Source organism: Montipora foliosa, chromosome 12 (genome assembly GCF_036669935.1).
Source record: "Montipora foliosa isolate CH-2021 chromosome 12, ASM3666993v2, whole genome shotgun sequence".
NCBI lineage: Eukaryota > Metazoa > Cnidaria > Anthozoa > Scleractinia > Acroporidae > Montipora > Montipora foliosa.
In genome coordinates this window covers 20,514,529-20,539,803 of record NC_090880.1, presented here as the reverse complement: position 1 = coordinate 20,539,803, position 25,275 = coordinate 20,514,529, and the positions used below count along the sequence as shown (strand labels likewise).

Sequence of the window (25,275 nt, the reverse complement as noted above, 5' to 3'; positions counted from 1 at the left end):
CGGTCTATCATACTGAGTTGGTGTTATTTGTACACTGTAGACAGATTGACTCAAATTTTTCACTTACTAAATTGATGTTGTCCAGAACTTGGCGAAACTCCGGATCAATTCCATGATGGTACAATGCCAGAACAATAGTGTTCAATAGTATCAACGTCACAATTACAACATCGAAAGCAGAATGCGATGTGAGATCCTTCAGGCTCTGGCGAATCCATTTCCACCATGATATAACACGTAACACACCATTGGACTTTGAAACACTTAACCCAGCCCTTTCTCTTGTTACACAACCAGGTAAGAGGCAGTGACTAAATTCGGCCCGTTTCTCTGCTTCATTTTCTTTGGTAGAAGAGCCTTCCTTGAGGTCACCGTCTTCAAGGGCGTCGCCTATTTCCACAGCGTGGCCACCATCGATGGTAGTTGACTTAGGTTCCGGCGGTTTACTTCCGTCTAAAGGAATCAGACGTTTCAAAATTCTCCTATCTGCTTGGTATGTCGATCCAGTTCGACGAAGAAGAATCCTCTTTTCTTTCTAGAGTTTACGAGGAGTAAAAGGAAAACGTTGAGACACTACTACATGAAACAAAGTAATACCATTCCCTTGAAATAGCTCGCAGTGGAAAAAATCCTGAAGAAAGTCAAGATTAAATCAATGACACCATTACTTGAAGGTTTCTACTGCCAGAAGATTTAATCATTAGATTATCAATTAAATCGTCCACAGTTAAATTACTCAGTTACTGAAATTAATCAATTAAATCGCTCTCAATTAAATTAAATTACTATCCAATTAAATCGTCCTTACTTTTAGAATAAATGGTCGTTGGAAAAGCAACCTCGTTCCCTAAGCAGCCTGACGGACTTACTGGAACAACTAGTTACTCCCTTAATTAATAAAGTCCATAAACAAAATCTCCCTGTTTTTCAAAGAAGACTTTCGCTTGATCAGTTCAAATCTCTATATTATTCTTCAGTTACCTTTACATGTTTAGTGTTTTTTTTTTTTTTTTTTTTTCAGAATTTGTTTAATTTTTTAATAACCAAACAATATTTTCTTTTTGAATGGATCCCAGTTGCAGGTCACGGAAGATCAGATAAGTGCTGAAAATGTGGATGGAAATAAGCTAATCACAGTGCGACACTGGTTGTTCGAGTCCGCAAGTTAACGATACTTTTATTCGTGCTGTTCCGCAATTCCAAAGTTTTCTTTTCTTATTTATGGTTCTTAATCGTGTTATTAAAACATTGTGCCTTACCAAGTACTTCGTTTACCTACTATGGCAAACTTGTAAAAAATATATACATGTTATTAATTAAAGAAATCCCGTTGTTGCGTGAAAACATAAAAAGAACTCAGCATTCCTCCTTGCTTGATTACCAAATATACAGGTCGAGGGGTACCCTGTAAAAAGGTATTTCATACTTTCATCCAGTGGCCTTGGCGAATGTTAAACCTAACCCCGAACTTATATAATTAGCATGTATTTGAGCAACATATTTACAATACTAGAAGTGCAGGCAGAGCTTCAACAATTTTAGAACAAATATCAGAAAGTTATTTGTTTAAATCTAAGATTTCAACCATTGAGTCAGTTGAGACTGACAGCGGTGGTATTTAGGATCCTAAGAAGATGTCGTAGAGCTTTGCTAAGTACTTTTCTACTGCAAACCTGCAGACCACCTGCAAATCGATCCTCAAACAACTTCAAGCTTTCTTAAGTTAGTGAAACCTTTGTAGCTAAAGGACTAAAGAAATTGGAAAGCAACAAATCTACTGGATTACATAATATCCCAGCACGACTTCTCAAGGACGGTGGCGACGCACTTGCCACACCACTAGCAATACTTATGAATAGATCGATAAATGAGGGGTCTATTCCCGCAAGCTGGAAACATGGCATCGTAACTCCAGTGTTCGTCTGGTTCAAAATCTGATACCTCCAATTATCGCCCATTCTCAGTTCTGGCAGTCTTTGCAAACATTCTAGAAAAGGCAGTTCACGAAATGGTGTATAATTTCTTACTAAAGCACAAGCTCCTATCTTCTTATCAATCCGGTTTCCGTCCACTACATTCTAGTGCTACCAGCCTAATCGATATTACAAACATGCACTATTCTGCATAACATCGACAAGGGAAAACTTACAGGTCTGGCATTTCTGGACCTAACTAAGGCTTTTGATACCCTAGACCACGAATTACTACTTACGAAATTGGCAGATTTTGGCCTAAGTAAGTCTCCAGTGAATTGGTTCAATGCGTATCTTACTAATAGAACCAAACGTGTTAACATTAATGCCATTCAATCTGACGCTGAATCCATATTATATGGTGTGCCCCAGGGGTCTGTCTTGGGACCTCTATTGTTCATAATGTACATTAACGATCTAGCGTCCGTAACAAAGTACTGTAAAGTCCATTTTTACGCTGACGACACACTGTTGTTTTTTGAAAGCAGTTGTGTGCAAGCTATTGAAGCTGCTCTGTCCCAAGACCTCGACCACGTTGTCGGATGGTTGAACCAAAACTATCTCATGTTAAATCACTGGAAGACCAAAGCTATGCTTATGGGAACCCACCAAAAACTGAGCTCAGTCCAGTCATGTGTCCAGTGTTAATGACAAAGATCTTGAAAGGGTATACAAATTTAAATATCTGGGCGTGATTCTGGATCCATGCCTTACATGGAACGAACACATTGAACATATCGGAAATAAAATCTCGTCCCGCCTTGGAATGCTACGTAGAGCCCGAAAAGTCACCCCAAAAGAAGCTTGCATTACTCTGTTTAATGCTATGGTTCTACCGTTATTCGATTACTGTTGCGTTGTATGGGATGGTTGTGGCCAGGGAAACAAGAACCTTGACCGTCTTTTCAAGCGAGCTGCGGGAATAATTGCGGGTCGCAAGGCTACCGATACCGATATACAGCAAACATTGAAGTGGCCATCCCTACAAAGCCGCAGAGAAAACCAAAAGTGCATACAGGTCTATAAGTGTATCAATGGCTTGGATCCAGCATATCTACTAGACGGCTTCCACTCCTCGGAGCAGATCCATAACTACGACACTAGGAACAAAGACCTTATCCGCCTGCCTCTTGCCAAGACTACTAAATTTCAAACATCTTTTAGGTACAATGCCGCCAAATCCTGGAACACTCTTCCGCTAAGTATTCTTTGGAATAGTGTTCCTCTTGTAATCAGAAGAAAGGGTATAATTCTTTCAAGAAATCTTTATATCGTCATTATATAGCTCAATAGGTCACTTCGGAAAATTCCATAATACTCTTTGGTTGTTCCCCTAAATTTTGCATAAGCATTGTTTCTTTGTTAATTCGATCTTGGGACCATTGTAAGTCCCAAGAGAAACTGGAAACAATGCTTATGTAAAATCTGGGGGGACAAACAAAGAGTATTATGGTATTTTCCGAAGTGGCCTTTACTTATATCTACTCCTCCTCCAGTATCATGTTTTTTTCAATAACGCTTACTTTTCTTTATGTGCTGTCTTTGGATTTTGTAAGTATTTGTTTGTATTACTTTTTATTACTGTCGTACTGTACTTAAGGTGATTACCTAGAAATAGAGTTTGCCATTAATTTCCTATGGAACTTCGCATATTGGTGTAACATGTCAAAGATATGATCAAAATGTGATAAAAAGGGGGGGGGGGGGGGGTCACTGTGCTCATTTCCATGATACAACGCTGAAGAATACGGCGGAAAAATTTAGTTCCATTTTTAAAAAATGCCATTCAACGTATAACACAGAGCGTGGTATCTTCTATGGTTAATTCAAGAACGTACCTGAGAGATTTATTTGAATGCCTTTCTGGGTACTTTACCCTCCGAAATAGATTTAACTTTAGTGTGGGCTGTTCGACTTGTAATGGCTCCTTTGGTACAACCTTATGAAATGGCCAAAAAAAAATCGCCATAGATTTTGGTGATTTTTCCACTACTGCATGAAAAAAACCGTTCTCAGCAAATCTATGAAATTTAAAAAAAGGGGCTCACCGTACACGTTCAGGAGAAAATAGCCATTCCTTAACGGATTTAGGCATGGCGTCAATGGAAATCCATTTTATTACTGTGCCCGCGCTACTGTGTACACCAATGACGCAAGAAATTATGTGCAGTAGGGTTACGCAATGCAAAACCAGGGAATCACCTTAACTAATTATAATATAATAAGCTAGGGCATCTGATTAGTCCTCTGTATTTTGACCTTTGTCCACCGTTAAATATTATCTTATGGAGGGAATTAATCAAAAAATATATGTATTTAAACTTTCTTTGAAACTTCACAGTCGGAAATTGACACGAAAAAAGACGAAGGAAACCGGTCGGACAAAATATTCAACTGTTACCTCTTTTTCTTCGGAACATAGCTCAAGCTCATATGACAAGTATACCACAGCAAGCACCAGGTTCATGAGATAAAACGAACAAAAGAAGATTCCAATGATAAAATAGGGGACATACAGGGCTCCAGAGGATCTGATAATCTAAAGAAGAAGGCAGCATAAGTAAATACTATTCGCCTTAAATCGTGAGATTTTAAGAAAATGGATATAATGGATAAAATTGCAAGACAGTGCAGCGGGGATGGATTAGAAGGAAACTGCCCAACCACTGATTATATACGTGCTGCCGAACCATACGTGCTGGTCTACCTAGTTGTACCAGTTTGTTGAAATAAGTCCATAATATATAACGCCACAGGAACGCTCCTAATGCTTTTCTAAGCTGTCATTTGTTGGCAAGAGTCACACGTTGTTAGTAATAAATATACTTATGGTGCGTTCGATTAACCGTATTCCGGAATAGAAATACATGGAATAAAAGTTGGAAATCCTTCGTTTTTATGGAGATTCACTTTAAAATTTGTTAAACACAGAACATCCGAACTACACTACACAACTAAGCTATACGCACTATGCACATTTCAACATCTTACAATACTACAGTATTAGTTTAAGTTGCGAGTTGGAGGTGATAGCTCATGCTCCATTATGGGTAAAAATTGATGCCATTTTTTATTATGAAAGTGGAGTTTGTTATTTTTCCTCGCAATGAAACGCTCGATCTGGTGCGTTGCTTCGCATTTTGATATTAACAGGGCAATAGTGGGAAACGTTTGGCTTAATTTCGAGCGAAAAATAAGGTATTTGCTCTCAAGTATAATGTAATTAACTAGAATATTGTCATCAACATTATCCGCAGAAAAAAGCCCAAATAAAATATCTTTGATATGGAAGTTTTTAGAGATTAACTTTTCCGATTTGAGGAGAATGTTTAGCTCATTCCAAAAGGTGCTAACTTTACTACAGTAAAAAAAGAATATACCGTTTTAAATCATCACTCCACGTAATTGGGTCAACCAAACGCACCCTTGAATTATAATGCATGTAACTCCCCACGGCTTACGTCAAATTTAGGTATTATCCATTCCGAAAGGACTAAATCATTTGTAAATTACCTTGTCGTACAGGTTTTCCCAATAATCCATCGTCAGTATTTGTAGAGCCATTACCAATGACCATCCGATGTTGTCAAATGTTGTGTAACCGTGGTCAGGGTTAGGACCAGCGTTGGCCATACACGTGTAATTGACTGGACAAGATCTACATTAGTGGAAGGGAATAAATGTTAACTACTGTATCAGTAGTATTACTTTTAACTTCGACTATTTCTCTTTCATTTCTGCCACCAATCATTTTTTTCTTAATCAGCTGCAGCTGACGAACCTTCGAAAACAGAAACCGAGAGAACGGATCAAAATGAGCCAATCAAGACGTTGGCTGTCACATGCAACTTTACAAGTGTTCCGCCACTGTGATTTGAACTCCAAAGTTCGTAAGTTGACGAAAGGTGTAATCATCATACTAAAATGAGCAAAGCTATTATCACCTGCAAGGACTTCTCACCGACAATAAACCGAAAATAATGGATCACTTTAATCTTGTTTTATTTAGGCTACCAAAAGAAAAGTGGTGACGCCGCAAGGTTCAGGCGATCACGTGGTTGTCTTTCCAAACCGGGCATAAATAAACTCTTCAGTCAAAAACCAACTCAGAGATGGCATATTTGAATACAAAACCCCGCCAAGAAATGTAATATTATCTGACTAAAGCATCTTTACGTCTAATATTCTATTAGACGCTAAAAAATGAGCATTGAGCCATAACATTTACCCAGCAGTTGATCCGTTCCCGCAAACCAAAGGTTCTTCTTCGTGAATAAACCAAAAACCTTTGGGATAAAGAAAAGTTCATCTGAGCCGCAAATAAGTCATAAGAGAGCGTAAACGAGGAAGTTAAAAAAAAAAGAGGTGGAAGTTTCAATGGAGTGAGAGATTATGGGTTGTTTTGGCGTGAAGTCAATTTCTAAAATGGGTAGACGTTTTTCATAATTGGCGCCAATCATATTATGTGGACAATAAATATACCAACACTAAGTATAGCAAGCTTCGAACCGATGATTGTGATGACGTGATTGTAAGGCGAGGATATGCATTGCAAAGCAAAGAGCTGATGTTCGTGTTTGATTGCTTAGTTTCAAACAGACTCCATGCTTTAGAACCTTTTAATTTTCTGCCGATCTTGAAAATTTAAAACAAATGAATTCAATGTATTTACTTAGCTAAATTTATCAAAAGCGTTGAATTTGTAACACCAAAGACACCGATCAACGGATGTTGTTCACGTCACCTAGTGTTGATGGACAAAAACTTTAGATTTTTGTCTTGCTCTTATATTACTCCAGCATTTGCACATTCATGCAGTACTGATCTTTCCCCTTAGTCACTGGATGCAAACCACCTACATCAGTAGAATTGAGTTGAGGACGGTGCATGCCTACTCATTCAAGGGCATTTTTGCGCGGTTGTATAACTATGGGGGGGAAGCAGATTTATGAAGTGTTATAGAAATCCAAATTGGGGATAACCACACATTTTTCAAAGATAATTAATCAGCAATATTTGTAATAAGCTTTAAACCAATAATAATAATAATAATAATAATAATAACAATAATACATAGCGTATATAGCGCAACGCTTCTGAAAGATCCAGCGGCGCTTTACAATAATGGTAACGTAAATATAACATCAATTGGATAATGGAATAAAAATTAGTAAAGATCAAAGAGGAATGTACTGCGTTTGTTTCCAAACTGCAATTACTAAGTTCGGCGCAAAAATATCCCTGCATTAGTAAGCACTATACCGAGAGGAAACCCGAGTATCTGGAGATGCGCAGAACAGATGCGCGATAACGATAGTAGACACCGTCCTTAAGAGTAAAGCACATGCCACATACTTTGATTGAGGGCTCGTTCCTTTAAGTTAACTGAAAGGTTGCCATTTGGAGTATTGAGAATACACTTGTTTCTTAGCTCTCCAGAGAAAAGCTGCAGACCAATAAGCGCCATAACACCAAGGAAAAACAAAAACAAAACCATGACATCACTCAGCAGCTTCAAAGAACGCAATAAGGTGTTTACCATCGCACGGAGACCTTTAAAACGAAAAAAAGCTCGTTGGTGTTAGCAGGAACCATTAACAGGAGCGCAAAAATTTAACATAGCTGTGTTACAGCATATTTTTACAGACCTAGTTATTTTCAGATTGACTCTTTCGCAAGACCAGACATTTTGAACTTAAATCGTAACTCCTAAAAAAGAGTTAATTTTTGCCAATGTATTTGAAAAATGGACCCTGTTCAGTGCTATCACAATTATACTTACTTTAAACAAATTGGTCTAAAGTACCTTTATTTCCGAAAATCCAGCAATATAGACCTCATATAAGAGTTGTGTGTAGTTGGTCATTAGCTCCCGAGGTACGTTTTTTGCCTTGTTCCATTAATTAAAAAATCGAGTGAAAATCGATCGGAATTTGAGTTTCTACCAGCTTAAAGGAAGCACCATGCATTACATCGATTTTGAAAATGGAGCCCCAGTGTCTTAGTTAAGATTATTCGATAGTAAGTAATTAGATTTTTGTTTTCAACTAAAGAAGAGAGCTCAGTATTGGTTGAGGGGGTAATCAAAGCCTTTTCAAAAGCATGCAATGCAAAGACTACCTTAAATCTGGGGTGCTTACCATTTACACAAACCATCCGGTTGGAAATTTCAGGCATAAACATTAAACACTTAAATGCGACATTGCGGGAGAGGAAATCGCAAAAACGTCTATCCACGTCAGCTAGAGAGACTTAAAAGAGCAGAAAAATAGCATCACCACAAATCAAAGCCCAAAATTTCTGAAGCTTTTCAAACGGAATGGCGCGAACTGGAATTTCCGGCTTTCCCGTGTAAATGGTAAGTACCCCTGTACTCTCGAAATTTACTCCAACTCGAAAATAGAAACTGCTACTTTTCCTTTTATAATTTCTCAAGGAGGCGAAAATCTATCACTAATAGCAATCTTCCCCAACTCGAAAGCAAACTGTTTTTATTCATTCTGAATTACCTTTCAAGGCAGAAAATGTTCGTAACGCTCTAAGAACACGGACTGTCCTGATTCCTGTCAAATTTGCGATATTTGGTGCGACAGTAACATATCTAGAGAAACAAGTTGGACATTGTCACTGAGCATATGAGGTTGAGTCATAATAATATGAAACCACCCAGTTCATATGGTAAAGGCTTACTCTGAAAACTATAAGGCGTCTTGGGAACGGTGATGACACGGTGGTAAGACCACTTGCATTCCATCGACTATACTGAGCTCTTTGGTAGAGCACCTGATTGCAAATCAAAGGTTATAGGCTAAACAGGAGTCGAAGCGTTTTTTAACGCTTTTTTATCTCCGAATTATCATCGAAAACATACAAGTACACCTCTCCATTTATTTAACGGGTTAAACATATAACAACTCTAGATCTTCTCTTATTAAACTTGCGAGAACGTAATATTGCGACAACTTCTCCAGCAGTCCCGACCGACTAGCATGACATTTGTCACGTGATTTTGGAATTAGGGAATTAACCTTCAAAAATAATATAAATTAGTAGTTAGTTACATTTTTGTTAACAACATAACAGGCCGAATAAGAGTAAAGACTACCATTAAAAAAAAAACACACAAAACAAAACAAAACAATAAATAAATAGCTAAAAAAATACAAGAAAATACAAAAAAGTACAAAAAAAAAATAGAAAAGAACCGCTGGAATCAACAGAACCTCAAAAGCCATCGGCTTTTTCTCCGGTACAGTATCATTAGTTTGCCCTAAACGCTCAAGAAGCACTTCATCGATTGTGTTTACGTTGGACGAGACGGCAGCCGAACGACGAAAGGACTGTTCGTTTATCTTGCCGATCGGATTACGCCGTCGGCAGGAAGAACTATCCAACACTTGTTCGATTTACTTATTAATTAAACTTACAGACCCGATAAGCACATTAGATACTATTGTTATAGCAGCAGTACTTAGGAAAGGCAACATGTGTAGAAAAGTAAAAACCTCAGAAAATCGCTCAATTTCAGCAAAACCTACCCAAGAACAACTACAAGGAAATCCAACCAGTTCCAAGCATCCCTGAGGTAGGCATAGGCGTGAAAGATAAATCCTCGTGATAGGATCTTTAAGCACATTTCCAGGGTGTAAATGCCACAGAAAACATATCTGCATTTGAAGAAAAAAATAGATATATCTGAGTTAGCTCGTGAATGCACACTGTGGCCGATGACAAGTCATACAGTCAGGGATTTAAGATCACAGAGTGGTCGACGCCCGCATGAAATTTCCATCCTTCCTCGATCTATTCGCTCGATCTTTTCACTCTGACGAAGGGCTAACGCTCGAAAAATCAGCTTTCCAAATCTTTCACGGTGGTAATTCGACCTTTATCAACTAGTTTGATAAAACCAAAAATTTCATGTTAGAGGGAGTACGGGTCAAATCACGTTCTGGTCCATGTTATGCAAGGAGTATACAGCACTATCAGAGAGATTAATCAATGGAAGTTGGAAAGCTCATCACAGTTAAGCTCGAGTGCTGGTGGATAAGCATGGCAACTTGGTGTACAGCTACTGTGAATTGAAAGTATCCTTTTTTTTATCTATTTTTCACCGTCAATGAATCAGTATTTTTATATTGCTAGAGGCAACCTAATCTAAATGTTGAAGACCCAGAACCGCCTTTTCTCTGGAACTATTTCTTTTCTCTTTTTTTTTTTTTTTTTTTTGTTTGTTTGTTTTTCCACGGTTTTGTCCCGAAAACAATTGATAGTGTATTTTTATGAAAAGTGTATTTATGGTCACTGAGTTTGTTCGCCGGCATTCCACGTGCACTTTACTAACCTGAAAGAAACATGACTTTAAACAGAAAATAACTGGTTGAAAATCCATTTGAAGATGAAGCAACAAGGCGGTTATTTACAAAGTGAAGCCGGGGATTCGATTTCGTGGTCACCGAAGACAAACCTAGACAAAGAGATCGGAGCTCAGCGCAACCGAATGCAACTCCAATGCCGTTATCACTTGACCATGCCATCGCTATCTATCTCACAGGATATGTCCATTTGTTATATGGAAGGGAGTGTTTTACCGGGACATATTTGAAACACTCGTAGTGGCGTACTTTTTGTGTGTAACATGAGAGGTTTTATTGGACAAAGACACCACGATACCCGCTTTTTTCCCCTCCTCTTTTTGTCTGTACTAATACTCAGTATTCGCATTAAACCCTGCATTTCAAACTCTATCGGCCATGTATATTTGCCTTGAATATCCTCTATGTTCAAAATCTCGACTTCGCTTGCAAACAACCGTTTTGCATGCCTCCCGTCGGTGAAAATTGTGTAAATCTATTATGTTCAACAACTTGCTATGTGTCTTGTTGGCCCTAAAAATCCTTTCGAAGGACATATCCAATTTAGCATTTGTTAGTCGATTCCTCCCTTCTTGACTTACTCAGCTTCTTCTGGTGCACATTCAATGACAAGAAAAACACAGTTGGCTAAGATGGTAAGAATAACAAACGATTCGAAATATCTAAAATCAAAGTTAAGGGGTTAAATCCGGTTTATTTTGCATTTCAGTGGCATTGCAGTGAGTTCGCCTAGTATATTTTTAAACCTCTTCTTTGACATTGTTGCATCAATTCGCTATATCTGGGAAATTTTGGTTGTAAAAGTCATTCAATTTCCGGCATTTTAAGGTTATTTTTTGCAGGAGTCGAGGTTCCCTTTTGGGAGACGATTGTAAATTTTGTCTCTAATCATTATTGGATTGTGGACGTCGGTTTGACAGGTGCAAAAGTTCAGTTACTCCCTAAATCAGGTATGCACTTATTTTCAGCTCTCAAAGGATACCGATTAGTCACTACACTAATAGCAAAACGTCTGACAGGGCTGAGGGGCTCTAGGAGACCCAATGAAGGAGCCTTGCTGAATCTGTAAACTTGATCTGAGCGTGATTTTCCACGGCGACGAATCACAATAAATGTATGGTTGCATGGGACCTACGAAAACAACATACTGAATCAGTGGTTAAAAAAGTATGTAATTCAGCAGTTATTTTTAAAGGGTTAGCAGTAAGAATATTTATAGTATGATCCATATGGTTGAATAAGGAAGGGAGCTGGGTTCAAAATGTACGAAATTTTGCTTCCTTTGCACGACAGCGTCCTGCCTAAATTAGCCAGTATCAAAAATACCATAATACTGTTTGTTTGTCCCTGTAAAATTTTGCATAAGGATTGTTTCCAGTTTCTCTTAGGACCATTGTAAGTCCCAACAGAAATAAAAAAAACAATGCATATGCAAAAAAAATTGGCGACAAACAAGGAGTAGCATGTTCTTTCTTTGGAAATCCACGGAGTTACAGTTTTAATCCTTGCATTTGCCATTATTCCAAGCAACGGCATAACGTTTACACCAATTTTATCTAAATCGTAATACCACATTTTAGTTTGGAACGCGTTTAAGGCAGCGGTAAAAAAAAACGTATTCTCTTGGATGAATTAGCGTTATCGTTGTCAGAACAAGTATCGTTTAATCGTAACGGTTATCATTATGTTCATAATCATTATCATCGTCGTCATCATCATCACCATCATCATCATCAACATCATTAGCGTCATGACCAACACTAGCAGCATCATAGCTCACTTCAACACAATCATCGCCATTATCATCACTACCACATTCACACCACTACCATTCCCACCATCGTCAACAATATCATGTCCACTCATTCAAAATCGCCATGATAATCACCACCACCCAGGGGTTGCGGAGAGGGTGGGTCCGGGGGGCTCCCCCTCCCTCCCCCCAACTTTTCTCTACGGTGTTGTTTTCTCCTAAACCCCTCCCTTCTCCCCTTACACTTCAGTGATCCAAACCAAAACGTAACGCCCCTCTCCCCAATCTAAAACGTACTCCTCGGCGCCTGCCACCAACTTCGTTATGGCAACCACCATCATCATCACTACGGTGACCACCATCAAAATTTTATGGACTGTCCATCATGACCGATGATAACTGAGGAGTCGCTGGCATTTATTTGACATGGTCGTTAATGATAGCCCTTTATCTGTGCTGACCATACGGCATCCGATAATATCACGAACACATAGCCTGCAGGTGATGCCAGCCTTAGCGGCCCGTGACGTGATTGATTACTCGTTTCAAATATATTTTATTTTGGCTTTATATTTAATTTACTATCCAGCGTTCCTATTCACCGTGCAGTGGAACCCTACGCTACTGGCTATGGACCTCTTTCACCGTTATTAGTACCGGCACCCCCTGTCCATTTCAGCTGGTTCTTGGTAATGAAGGGGTAGTTTCTACAGAAACTGTGATGCTGCGTCGGTGGGGAAGTAGTATACAAAAGTTTGGTTTTATCAACGGATCCGCTCTGACGAAGGGCTAACGCTCGAAACGTCAGCTTTTAGAATCTCTGTACGGTGGCCAATTTACATTATCAACTCCGTTGATAAAACCAAATTTTTGTATACAGGTTCTTGGTAATGATCGTTTCCATACTTGCGCGTTCCATGATCAGCGCTAAACATTGGGGACCTAATCGGTCCAATATAAATTTACAATAATTGTCAATAATTGTGTTTCAATTGACAGTTGGTCGGTGTTGGAGCAGTTTGTCGATAGAGTGTCACTATTTCAACGGAGTACAACGGAGGTAGGCTGATAGAAAATGAAGTTATTGCAATATGGTATATTATCCCGCAGAGGCATTAGTCTTTTTACTTGCCAAGGGATGAATCGAAGGGGCGACCTCGAGTCGATAAATAATTTTGTCGTCAACTGTGCTTTCACCTGTGACATAACTTCTGGGAAATTTAAATTTGCGTAGTATTTTCAAGTCTTTGCCATTAATAATGACCACCAAGAGAGGATGAGGTCCTCAGGTCTTGTGAATGTCGGTTCTCCTATCTCTCTTTTGCTCCTATCGTGGGCTTGACGTAAAACTTCAGTTTTTTTTTGCAGTCTTCGGGATCCAAAGGCTTTTTGTAATTCCGTGCCCCTATTGGTAATTAGTTGAATGCCTGCCAGGATCAGGATCTTTGAACAACATTCTCAGACTCCTTACTTCTAGCTTGGAGTCGAGATAATTTAAACATCATTACTCGATTTTATGTGCATTCCCGTTCGTCGTATCACCCAAAAGTTTTAAAGCAGAGGTTATGAAATAGGTCACCCTGTTTAACTGTTTTTTTTTCTTAGTGTGAGGCTTTCGCTAACGCTAGTATATTTCTGGACACTGAAACTCTTGCCTTCATGGTGTCCGGAAATCCTTAAATCTGTCTACTTTATCAAAAGCTAATTTCAAATCAAGAAACACATCATTAAGACCGATCTGCCCGCTTATTGGATTTTTCTTGAATTTGTATCACACTAAGTTTCATTTTATTGAGGGAACTATTTCTTCTGAAACCACTTTGGCTGCCGTGCAAAGTTTCAGCGGAGTTTTCATCATTAATATTGTTATTACTCTTACTAATAATATGTAAAAATTATCGTTATCATTACTCTTCCGATGCCTGCGTCGAAATCCACCAGTGGTTTGCTAATAAAGAACGAAGGAACTCGAACCACTTTGGCACTTTCCACGTCTTCATCCGAGGATTCCGAGTTCTCAGATTTCCTTTCCATTTCTTCGTCTTCAAAATGAACTCTTTTAACCGACGACCCTTCGCCTTTTGACGAGTCTGGCTGTTCCTTTCTCCCAGGTTCCTTAATTGGGGCTGATTTTTCAGTTCTCCCTGTGAAAGAATGGAAAAGTAATAAAAACACAAAGCAATTGTGAATTGGGAAATGAATTGATTTCAAGTGTTGCAATGAATGTCTACACAACAAAAAGAGAGAGAGAACTGTAGCCTAGATGACTTGTGCAACGCATATGCAAATGCAAGTGAAATGGCAAAAGTCAAGAGAAACTTTTCAGTACACTAGACACGCAACGACAAGAAACATAAGATATACGCACGGTTTAATTTTAACCGACGAGGGATGGAATTGGTATTGCGACCTTACATTCGCGTTTGCATCACGGTAATTCACCGGCGTATTTCTTGGCGCCTTTATTTGGATTTGGATTTGCGTTTGCGTCACAGTTATATTTATCGACGCGGATATCGACAGAAACGTCACCACAAAATATAACGTTTTACCATCGTAAGCCGTTTGCGATTATTCCATTTTGTTCACGTCTTACTATGTGGGCGAAGTATCTTACAAATGAATTGGTTACGAGCGGGTTCAGGATAAAAATAGATTTTTTTCCCGTTTATACACCCTTCCTTTGGCAGTCCATCGATTCGATGATGACTGTTATACAGAGGGGTTTTTTGTGCATTTACGAAGGTGGGCCGCAAGTCCTGCATTTGAACGGCAAAGCCGCCCACAGATGCAGCATGCATGCCCGGTTGATGTTGCAAGAGTGTGTCTTCTTTCATGGGCTCCATGATATTCCACCAGACGCTTCCCTTCTATGCATCCGATTGATCTCCTCACCAATGCTCTCCAGTTGCTTCTATTGGAGGCAGCTTCCTCCCAGGTGTCAGGGCAAATTTCTGTGTTCTTCATGTGTCTCTTTAGTACATCTTTGAAGCGGAGCTTCTGTCCTCCTTGTCGTCAAACAAGCACGTAAAAACCTCGTCAAAACCTCGAATATGGTCATTTTTCGTCGTTGGCCATGTTTTCACGACAGCCGTTGACTCGCTTAACATTCCTGAAAGTGGTTTGTTTTCAGACTTCGTTTAGCGACAATAAAATGATACGTGCTTTCATGGAAGATATTAAATGAGGATAGAGCACGTGCCAATACAATAATAAAAATAATTTTAAAAAAGTAACTACGGTCTCGGTCACAAATGTTGTAACACAGACGACAATTTGCCCCCTCTCCACCTTCAATGCTGATGTTTATGGGTTGGAGTGCAAAAACCAACCGATAAATGCAACATTGATTGGAGGGAGGAGGAGGGATACGTTATTAGGGACTTTAAGATCTACGACGCGGTGGTCGACGAGAACGCCACGAAACAACAATATCATTGGTTAAAAGAGGAAAAATAATCGTGCTGCACGTGCTCATGCATTTTAGCTCATATTCGTGCGGTTCTCTGCGCAACAACGACGTGAAATCACCAAATTTGAGGTTTTGACGACAACGTGAGCGGTCAAATGTGAATTTTTCGTTCTCTATTTTTGCTCTGAAACCGCTCGTACCAATTTATTTTTAGGATACTTCGGCCACATTGTAAGACGCGAACGAGATGGCCAAACCGCGAGAAACTTACGTAGTGCAACGTTATATTTTGAGGTGACGTTTTCGTCGACGTCGGCGTCGTAGATCTTAAATATTAAACTCCCTATTAACAGCTTTGATGCGCTTCACTTGCTGTTCAAGCGAAATGTTACAACTATTTCTGACTATTTCCAATTTGAATAACTTCAAACGACTTCTGATCGGCCGAAGGTAATTGCCAACTGGTTTATGCTACCTGTTTTGCATTGGTGGCTTAAATTTAATGAGAATTCTATGGAAATTAGCCGACTCGCTTAACCTGGGAAAGGAACTGTTCTTACGAAATTTTCGGTTGTCACTTGCTAAGCGACCTGAAAAACCACTCGTGAAAGCGCGGCCGTTGTTATAATAATCGCCCTTTCTCGCAGTCGGAGACTGAATTACTAAGGGCGCAGCTCAAGGAGGTCGGACCGATGGAGCTGTGCTGCCGGCTAGGCACTCGGCCCATGAACACGACCTATGTATGACCTCGGAGCACATCACCACAGCCTGATGGAATAGGCCGGGAGTCGATTTTGATTTTGAGGAGAGAGGAAAACCGGAGTACCCGGAGAAAACCGTCGGAGTCAGATTGAGATGGACTGAAACTCAGCCCGCATACGACCCGAGCCAGAGTTGAACCCGGGTCACAGAGGTGGGAGGCACGGTTGATGACCACTAAACCACCCTGACTCCCATGACCTCCCCTGTTATGGAGGGTATCGCAAAAAAATATGCTAAATTGCTTTCAACACGTGCAGCTCGGTCTTTTCCTTGTTTAACCTATGATATTATTGTTTAGTTGCGTTGACATTGCAAACGCCATAGTCGCTTCCTAAAACAAACTCCCTAATGAGGCTTCAGTACGTTAGTCAGGCCTTGTGAATTTCGTTAAAGTTATTTTATAAAGTCTTAAAAGTAGACGACGACCCCAGACTATATTACTTCACATGAAGTTATCTGGAGCGCGAGAATACTTCTGCCTACTCGAAACTCTTACTTGATTTTACGTTAATTCAGAGCGAGCCTGAGTGGACTCTCATGCTGAAACAAATTTATTTTTATGTAAAAATTCACAAATTTAAAGGGATGGAATGGGCGTTTGCCTTTCTACTCACTTTGACGAAAGCAAACTTGACGACAGCACAAACTACAAGCGTTTGGCCGCAATAAACTAGTTTAAAATATTTTGAGACTGTCACCGTGCGAGGTACTTCATGCCAAAAAGATAAATGAGGATAAAGTAAAAATAAACCTATTACGTAATTGAAAACTCCTAAATGACGGCTGTGTTAGAGTTACTGTACTCAACTTACTCCTTGCTACAGGAAACAAACGCGCACGGTACCTCAATCACCACAGGTAGCAAGAAAACGTAGTATATATGTTCCGACAACACGAGAAAAAAATAACGTTTCCTGGCTATCAGCTTTAGCAAACACTTTTGACAGAGCTAACTGGCATATGTAATTCAACACGTCGTCAACGGTATTTTGTCCTTAGAATTATCCATTCTAAAGTGCTTACATTGCGAGACAAACCGGCTTATATGCCATCAAAAATTAATTTATTTAGCAGACCTGTCTCAATGATTGTTTCCCTTTTCTAAAATAGCTTATGAATATTAAGCGATGCATAGTGAGTGGCTTTGAGACCATTTTGTTCTTTGTGGTGCGACGACATCAAAATTTGAGACTTTCGGCATCCAAGAACCGGTAACATGCACAATTACCACGTTTTCTCTTTGGGCAGTTAACGGTAATAAAAGAAACAGAAAAGATGGACAGCGACTCTCACCAAAGCGTTGTCCTTTGTGACTTCAAAATCTGAAAACGTTTAAGTCGGAAAAAACAAACTACAGTCGAAAGCCGAATGTTGTACTCAACAACTTGACATTTTTGGTCACGAGAGAGATAAAATTTCAGAAAATTGGACCAAAAAAAAAAAAAAAACCAACAACTATGATATTTAGTTTACTCTGGTGCGTAAAGCCTAATGTTGAGTAGTAAAAAGTAGTCTGTATTAGCATATCAAAGGTTATCAACGAATTTTACTTTATATAGACAGTACAAATAAAAAAAAAAGGAAAAAAAATTGGAGAGGAAAAACTCGTTAAGCTACTTGGGTATGTTTGCTTCAGATGTGTAACAAAGCTCGTTAGCTGCCTGTATACGACATTCGATCTTTCCAAAGGTGGAATCGACGAGGTAATCCGAAGGAGTTAGATTATGTAAAGAAAAAAACAAACAAAAAAAACAATTCTCGCCGTACAGTTAATGGAAAATGTCTGAGTGTTATTATTATAAACTAAGACGATTCTATGATATATGTCGAAAATTTCTTACTTTAAGGTCTTTTACCATGTAGCCGAAAATAAATAAGAATAGTAGCACTTCAAAAATTGAAAATTCGCTGATAAAATATTCCGCAAGAGCAGTACTTCATCAGTCTTCCATTAAGCCAGAACAAAACCACGGCCAAAGGCTTCGAAAGGCGTAAAATATTGCTTTTACAGAACTATGAAAAGTTGCAAACAGTAAACGAATTATAACATAGAGAATAAAAATCCCATTATAGAGCTCATGTCGAGCTAAACTTTTGTGGTTATAGTCAATTCACACTTTCATTTTGTTTTTTTTGTATTTTATTTTATAATTTTTATTTTTTGTATTGGCAATAGGTTAATGATGCTGTTAACTGTGCATGTACTGCAAAACTGAGTTTGGAGAGTACTGTCTCGCTGCACCTCAGGCAACTCTCACGCTCATCGCGAGCTCTTGGAAATTGTCGCGTGCATCATAACCCGATTAAAAGAACGTTAAAGGCATGAACCCATAGTTAAATTTCTAACGGTTGAATTATGTATAGTGTGGTGATTACGCAACTTTTAACGGTACACAATTTTTGAACGGCTATCCTCGACGATAAGTACACAATTTTCGAACCGCTCTCCTCCACGGCCTCATTTTCAGCTAAAATTGCATAAGATGGTACACACAGATATTCCACTCAACCGTTATATCCGCACGGAATATAGGCGAAAGAAAGAGCAACCTCGTTCCCAGGGTCCTCTCTGAGAGGACTCTGGGAACGAAGTTGAAAAAAGAGCACTATTAATTTGTACAAAGCCTTAAAGCTTGTTAGTTGTCATCCGAAAGGCCGATCCATGAATTTCCATGAATCTGATTATCAGAAATGGCATTATCCAAAAAAAAAATTGTTTGTTTGTTTGTTTGTTTGTTTGGTTTTTTTTTTAATAAAATCTAACTCTCCCTAGCTTAATTAACATTTCAGAGTTTAGCTTAAAGTCTTAAGTTAAATGCATCGCCTCCTCAACCGGTTGGAGTATATCACGATGCAACTGACTTTGGTATCTTAGTAATATTGCTCTTGTAAAACCCTGTCTTCGTTTCCTCAACCCATGAACGTGTCTGGAAAGAACAAAAACTATTCCAGTCTTCACCATAAAATACAACAAATGCAAGACTTCGATGGGTGATTGACCTTGCAGCTACAATTCAGACAAAGCGCGAGTGATCAGTTTTGGGTTACTTTCATGGAGTCATCTCATCCATAACAACAATACAGTTGGTATATCTAACTGACAGAGTTGATGAGAATAGAAAATTGTAGTGAAGATGTGACCAAAACTATCAAATTTAGCTTTAGAATTTCATTTTGGCTAACATCCAATCAGAAGCTACGGGTTTTTTTGGAAAAATAATCGGGGAACATGATCTATTTTAAACCATTTTGGGTTTAATTTAGGCTTGCTCTCGACAAAATAATAAGGTATAAAATGCACTGAAATTAAAGGCCTCGTAAAATATATGCATGTACTTTTGAACATGCTAGTTTACGCAGATATTGGAGTCACGGTTGTCGGAAGTTGAACAGGAAATGTAATCGCTCTTGTAATAAGCCCAACACTCGAAAACCCTTATTTGAAGAACAAACAATTTTATGTTCATCCAGGAAGTCATAGAAGACCGGCATATGCATAGCGATTATATTCCATAATTCTCAGTTGCATATCATAGGAAATGCGCAAATAGAATTGCTTGGATTGATACTTTGCATCGCACGAGAAAAAAAGTAAGAGACAATTAAGGTCTTCATGACGATTGTTCTACGTTGAAACGTTAGCGGGAAGTAGCTACGAAATTTACAATTAGTGACTAAAATATACAGAGGCTCGAAGCAATTAATACCTTTCAGGATATATTTCGACCCACGAACATGAAATTCCTCATTTAATTGTACATTCAAATTACTGGAAAATATAAAGACATCTCGTTCATCATCTCTGTGTCAATATGCACTTACCCCTACAACATAACTGCCCAAGTAAAGATAAAACAGTATTATATAAAATCCTTAAGGACAAGCTTTGTATTTCTTGTGTAAAAAGAAATCGTGTTGTCATTTTTTTCTTTCAAAAAGGGCTTCTGTTGGCTTCAGCCTGAAGTTAAATTTTGTCTTCAAATCCCGACGTGTTAATACATATTTGATTTTGTTCACTGTCCAACTGATTTTTTTTTTTTAATGACGAGTATAAGAAATGTACAAGATGCCCAAATTTCGTGTCTTCTCCAGTGTATAAAACATGATAAAAAGGTTTTTTAAAGTCACAGAATAAGAAACGCTTTGCAACTACAGTTTTACCATAGAACTCTTGAACTAGGCCACAAATACACTGTTATTTGTAACAACCAGACCACCTTTGTAACTTAATGAAAAGGAAAACCACTACCAAGAGATTCCTTCATATTTAGTCTAACGAAAGCTTGGTTAGGTCTCTACAGAGCGGATGAGTAACGAAAAGAAGTGATAAATTTGCGGTATGTTTGTTTTTAGAGGTTAACATTTCATAAGCAAAAAATACACGCGTGAATGAATTCCCACCTGCAGTTAAGTCCTCTCGAAGTCGTGGCACATCGTACAAGAAGCATCAATGAAAGGAAACAAGAATCTTACAACCGTGATATATCAAATACCAACTTTCAGTCGTGGAGGAGCTGTCAAATTTTTGGGTATGTACAAAGAAAGTGTAATTTGCTGCTCTAATTTCTCAACGCGGTAAGGAAAGACTTCCCGCTTTCCCCTCAATGATCATAACTTATTTACAAAGCCTTGAGGACGCAGCGGCGAATCGTTGATTGAACTCATTCGACAATCTGTAAAACAAATGTTGTCAATAAACGCTCACCATAAGAGGTGCTAGATAAATTATTTTCTTTGTGTCAATAGGTCTAACTGTCGTAACTTCCTGCAAAAATTCTGCACGACTTTAAATCTCTTTCACTTTGAGGTTTCAAACCACAAGTTGTCATTTCTTAGCGTGATCGAGGTACAGCCAAGCGAATAATATAGACAATAATAATCCATCTTTTGTCTTTTATTGAGAAATACGTTGGATAATTTATTCAGAACTGAAAGAATCCGCTGCCATCATTTTAGCTCAAAGGAAAAATGCCGGGAAGAAAAAAACGTTTTGTTGCTTCCTCAAACCCTGGTAAACTGAGGCTTGTTTAATTCCGTCCATCTTCTTAAGCAATTGTTTAAAAACTTTATAAGAAACAGTGCTCTCACTTGTACTTTTAAGATACAGATTTCCCATAGAGGAACGGTTTAATTAAAGGAACGTATTCTATATTGCAATTTATGACTCAGGAATCTATCTCTTCAGGCAGTAAAATTAATATACTAAGATTAGAGTCCTTCAAAAAGAATTAAAAGTGCTATGTCTAATGTCATACTTTCACAAATTTAGCTTTTCTAAATAAAATTAACCAAACAACTTTGGAGCGATAAAGGTAAACACACTAAGGAATATGTAGACTGGATACTGATAAATTTAAATACTTTTCAGCGTCTATTTTTTGAGGCCAAAGGCAAAACAATATTTGAAAAAATACAAACCTATAAGAGAGCTTTTTACGAACATGATAGCGCCGGAGAAAATCAAACTCTGCTTGATTCTTTCTTGAGCGACTTTCAATCCGAATAAATCAGCATTTAACAAGAGTTTATGAATAACTGAATGGCGATGTTTAAAGTAAGATGAGCTTGGCTGTCATTGTTCACGCCTCCCACCTGCCGGTGGGCCCATAACTTATTTAGTGTTAAAAACACATCACGTACCGTCGAAAGTTGTCATGTGATATGACTCAGCATTGTCGCCTTAGTGTCTAATGATCTATCTAAGAGTATTAAGTTAAACCAGAAGCACGTGACCTTGAAGAGTGTAACTTGAAACTCTTTTCCTTGGAACAAATCTGGGGATTTTAGGACAACAATTTTATGCCCAAATATGGACAAAAATTAAGATCGAAGCTGCACGCGCCGGGTAAATTCATCCTTCATCTGAAACACACCGGACCACCCCTGTCTGTTCTATCAACTGACCTTACTGAACATTATAAAAAAATGTGACATGCTAGGCCAATTAAATAAATACCATTATCAAAGGCTTTTCGTCCACTTGTTTTAAAATTTTTGGACGTTTATCATTATTAAGCTTCAAAAAGTAACAAAGCATACAGCAACAACAAAACTTGGAAACGCAAGGAAACTCCCTCAAGCTAGATTTAGGCCCACATTGCAACCAGATTAACACCAATAACAAATTTTTTATTCACAAGAAAACAGAGCTACGCCATAGGAGTGATTTTACAAATAATCATCAATAAAATACACAACTTATTTAAGAAAACTAATTAGATATAAAATAGAAAAGGGATCTCTTAAATAGACCAATTTCGATGTATTAAAATTCAATCCAAAACAAAAGGCGTCATCTCGAGGCTCTGGGCTAAAAAAACTCATCCAAATCCTCATATTTATTCCCAGAGCCTCGAGATGATGTCTTTTGTTTAGGGCTCAATTTCAACATATCGAAATTGGTCTATTGATAAAGGATCTTTTTACAACGTTTCTAAGGTAATTGTGGGCGGTAGCAGCTCATAAAGTACACGAGATGCATTTTCCATGATACTTAGTTTGAAATCAGTGTCTCTGATAACCTCTAATATTACGTACAAGTCGTTTGCCGATAACCCAATCTGGCGATAAGTTACCAAATTTATCATCTTTGCTCTGAAAATTTAAATTTTCAGAGCAAATATGACGGCATCGATAACAAATATGACCGCATTGACTTAAAAAGTTGCTCCCTACGGAATAAGCTGATCTTTAGAGCCTAGCCAAAACATTAGATTGACAATCAAACATGGTGGCCTCTGGTTTGAAAAATGAAGGGAACCCAACAAAATATTTCAGGATAAATATCTGTTCGGATGGAAGGTTGCCTAAAAATTTCGAAATTTTCACCAAGCAATCCCCTAGTCGTCTCGATGTTTTTTGGAAACATCGAAAGTAATGAGCTCGCGTTTCAAAAATCCTATACTTTTCTACATGGGAAGGTGTCTTGGTCGCGAAAATCGTAGTCTGTGGCTACCGTAACTTTTCTAAAAGCTGCTAAAAATGAGGTAAGAGATCTTCAGGGATGTATCGAGTAATGAGGTGGAAATGAGCGCCTAAAATTTAGTTATGTTACTGCGTTAATAAAACTACTCGGGTGGCGATCCCCAGATGGAGCTTCTGAAGCTACTCTACATCTCCCTTGTGCGTTCTACCCTTTGCTACGCCTCACAACTCTGGGTACCGCATAATGCTACCCTGACGCTTGAAATAGAAAATATCCAAAGAAGAGCTACACCCTTTACTTGCAAGAACGCTGACCTTTCGGTTTAGGTCAGACTTTTATATATTGACTGTTACCCACAAATTACTGGCTCTAGTATCTCGATCAATTGTTTTTCTTTAGGTATAATTGCAGACGTATTGATACAATACAATACGATACAATACATACTTAATTGACCACTCCCCATGGAGCTTTTCAGGGGGCAATGAAACACAATCACGGCGAAACAGAACATTCAAATTAAGAATCCCAACTGGCCGGAGGCAAGCTAGTTTGCTTATTACAAGTGAAGGTGATAAGTTGAAGAGTACACTGGGTTGCTTGTGGTACGTGTCACACAGAAACAGTAGGCACTGAATTGAATGGTATTGAACTGCAGCGTTCCAGTTAATGTTTTCAAGTGTGGAGTCACACGTTGACACGTCTAATTATTTTGTAATGCCCTGTCGCATTTCGAGGTCTTTTAGTTTTTTGAGCTTTAGTAATAAATTTAGTTTAAAGATAACAAAACACGCACTGCAAATTGCTCTGATGGCGATTTCCTGCGTCATGCATGTCTTGCACTTGCACTAAGCAAACGTTTATCGCACACACTAAGGAAGAACTCGAATTCGAAGATGTTGTTTCCGCTTCATAATTCCTCTTCTTTTCAGTCTAATCTGATGTAGGTCAAAAATATTTTGGCTTTACGTTTTCATGAAAAAGTACCGCAAAAGCCGAGAGTTAATGGTAAAAGACAAGCCAAAAGACAGATGAAGAAAAAAATAACACAGCTTTTATATAAAACTCTGAATTAAATTCTCATCGAAAGATTAATGACAATCGATCGTAAAAACACGAACATTTCTGCCGACTCTGAGTTCTATGAATCAAGGGGAAGGTCATGATAATCTGTGAAAATGAGAAAAGTGATCCCTTGCTAGGCAACATAAAGGTGCACCTGATCACCTTGTGTCAACTGTAACATTCGGCTGAATATTTACATTTCATCTGTCGGGTCAGGAAGCCTTCTTTGTCGGGTTCCGGAGAAACGTATTTATCTTGACTTCAGGGTGAACTATTTACACAATCATGAGCTTGAGGGGCCAATCAAAACAGAATTTGTAATTGAAAATCGAAACATGAAATACAAAAAGAGACTTGAGAATTATCGCAAATCACAATGCTGACAAGCACAAAAGCCAAAGAAATGGTTAATAAATAGGATTTTTTTACCTATCTGAATGTTTTTGGGTTAGAGTAAAGCGATATATTGTTGAAAAATCTTAAATTCATGTAAATTCACGTAAATTCATGACTCTCAAAATTCGCAAAAAGCTTGAGTAATGTAAACAAGCTTCGCTCTAGTAAGTCGTAGCAATAAAGTGGATTAACCAGGAAGTTAAGGAAATATTGTTGGCTTCCCAAACAAACTTTATTTTACACTACAATGACAAACGATATCTTTTTCTGAGGTTAAAAATTTGGCTACATATTAATTGTTTCTCAGAGAGAAAAAATTCCTGTCTCGTCGTGTATCATATCTTAATACACGTATGCACATTTGTTAAGCTCAAATATTACACAACATGATGAGTAAATAAAGGCCACCTTTTCCAGCGAAAAAATCATTGAAACAAAAACATATTTGCTGTAAAGGTAAATAGATAGAGGCAAAAAACATTTCCCAGTTCATTGCGTGCGTGTAGAAAAGAAACCCAATCATGTCAAATTACCATACGCAACAAAATAAATTTCAGGATCAAACCCTTTCCACACAAAATAGACAGCAAACTTTCTTTCAAATAATTCTTGGC

The 25,275-nt window shown here is 38.3% G+C and overlaps 1 protein-coding gene across 1 annotated transcript in view; it reads right to left on the bottom strand.

Moving 5' to 3' along the window:
* The window catches only part of LOC137979579 (sodium channel protein 1 brain-like), a 38,443-nt gene extending 16,645 nt beyond the window's left edge, over positions 1–21,798 (bottom strand). The window contains exons 1-11 of the mRNA XM_068826872.1: positions 21,694–21,798; positions 14,013–14,245; positions 11,331–11,479; positions 10,930–11,010; positions 9,512–9,640; positions 8,483–8,574; positions 7,329–7,526; positions 6,202–6,259; positions 5,487–5,631; positions 4,375–4,512; positions 68–535 (exon numbers count right to left, since the gene is read on the bottom strand). Of these exons, the coding sequence (XP_068682973.1) occupies positions 68–535; positions 4,375–4,512; positions 5,487–5,631; positions 6,202–6,259; positions 7,329–7,526; positions 8,483–8,574; positions 9,512–9,640; positions 10,930–11,010; positions 11,331–11,479; positions 14,013–14,245; positions 21,694–21,718 (1,716 nt within the window). The 5' untranslated portion in view covers positions 21,719–21,798. The remainder of the gene's footprint in view (positions 1–67; positions 536–4,374; positions 4,513–5,486; positions 5,632–6,201; positions 6,260–7,328; positions 7,527–8,482; positions 8,575–9,511; positions 9,641–10,929; positions 11,011–11,330; positions 11,480–14,012; positions 14,246–21,693) is intronic.
* Between the last annotated feature and the right edge of the window lie 3,477 nt (positions 21,799–25,275).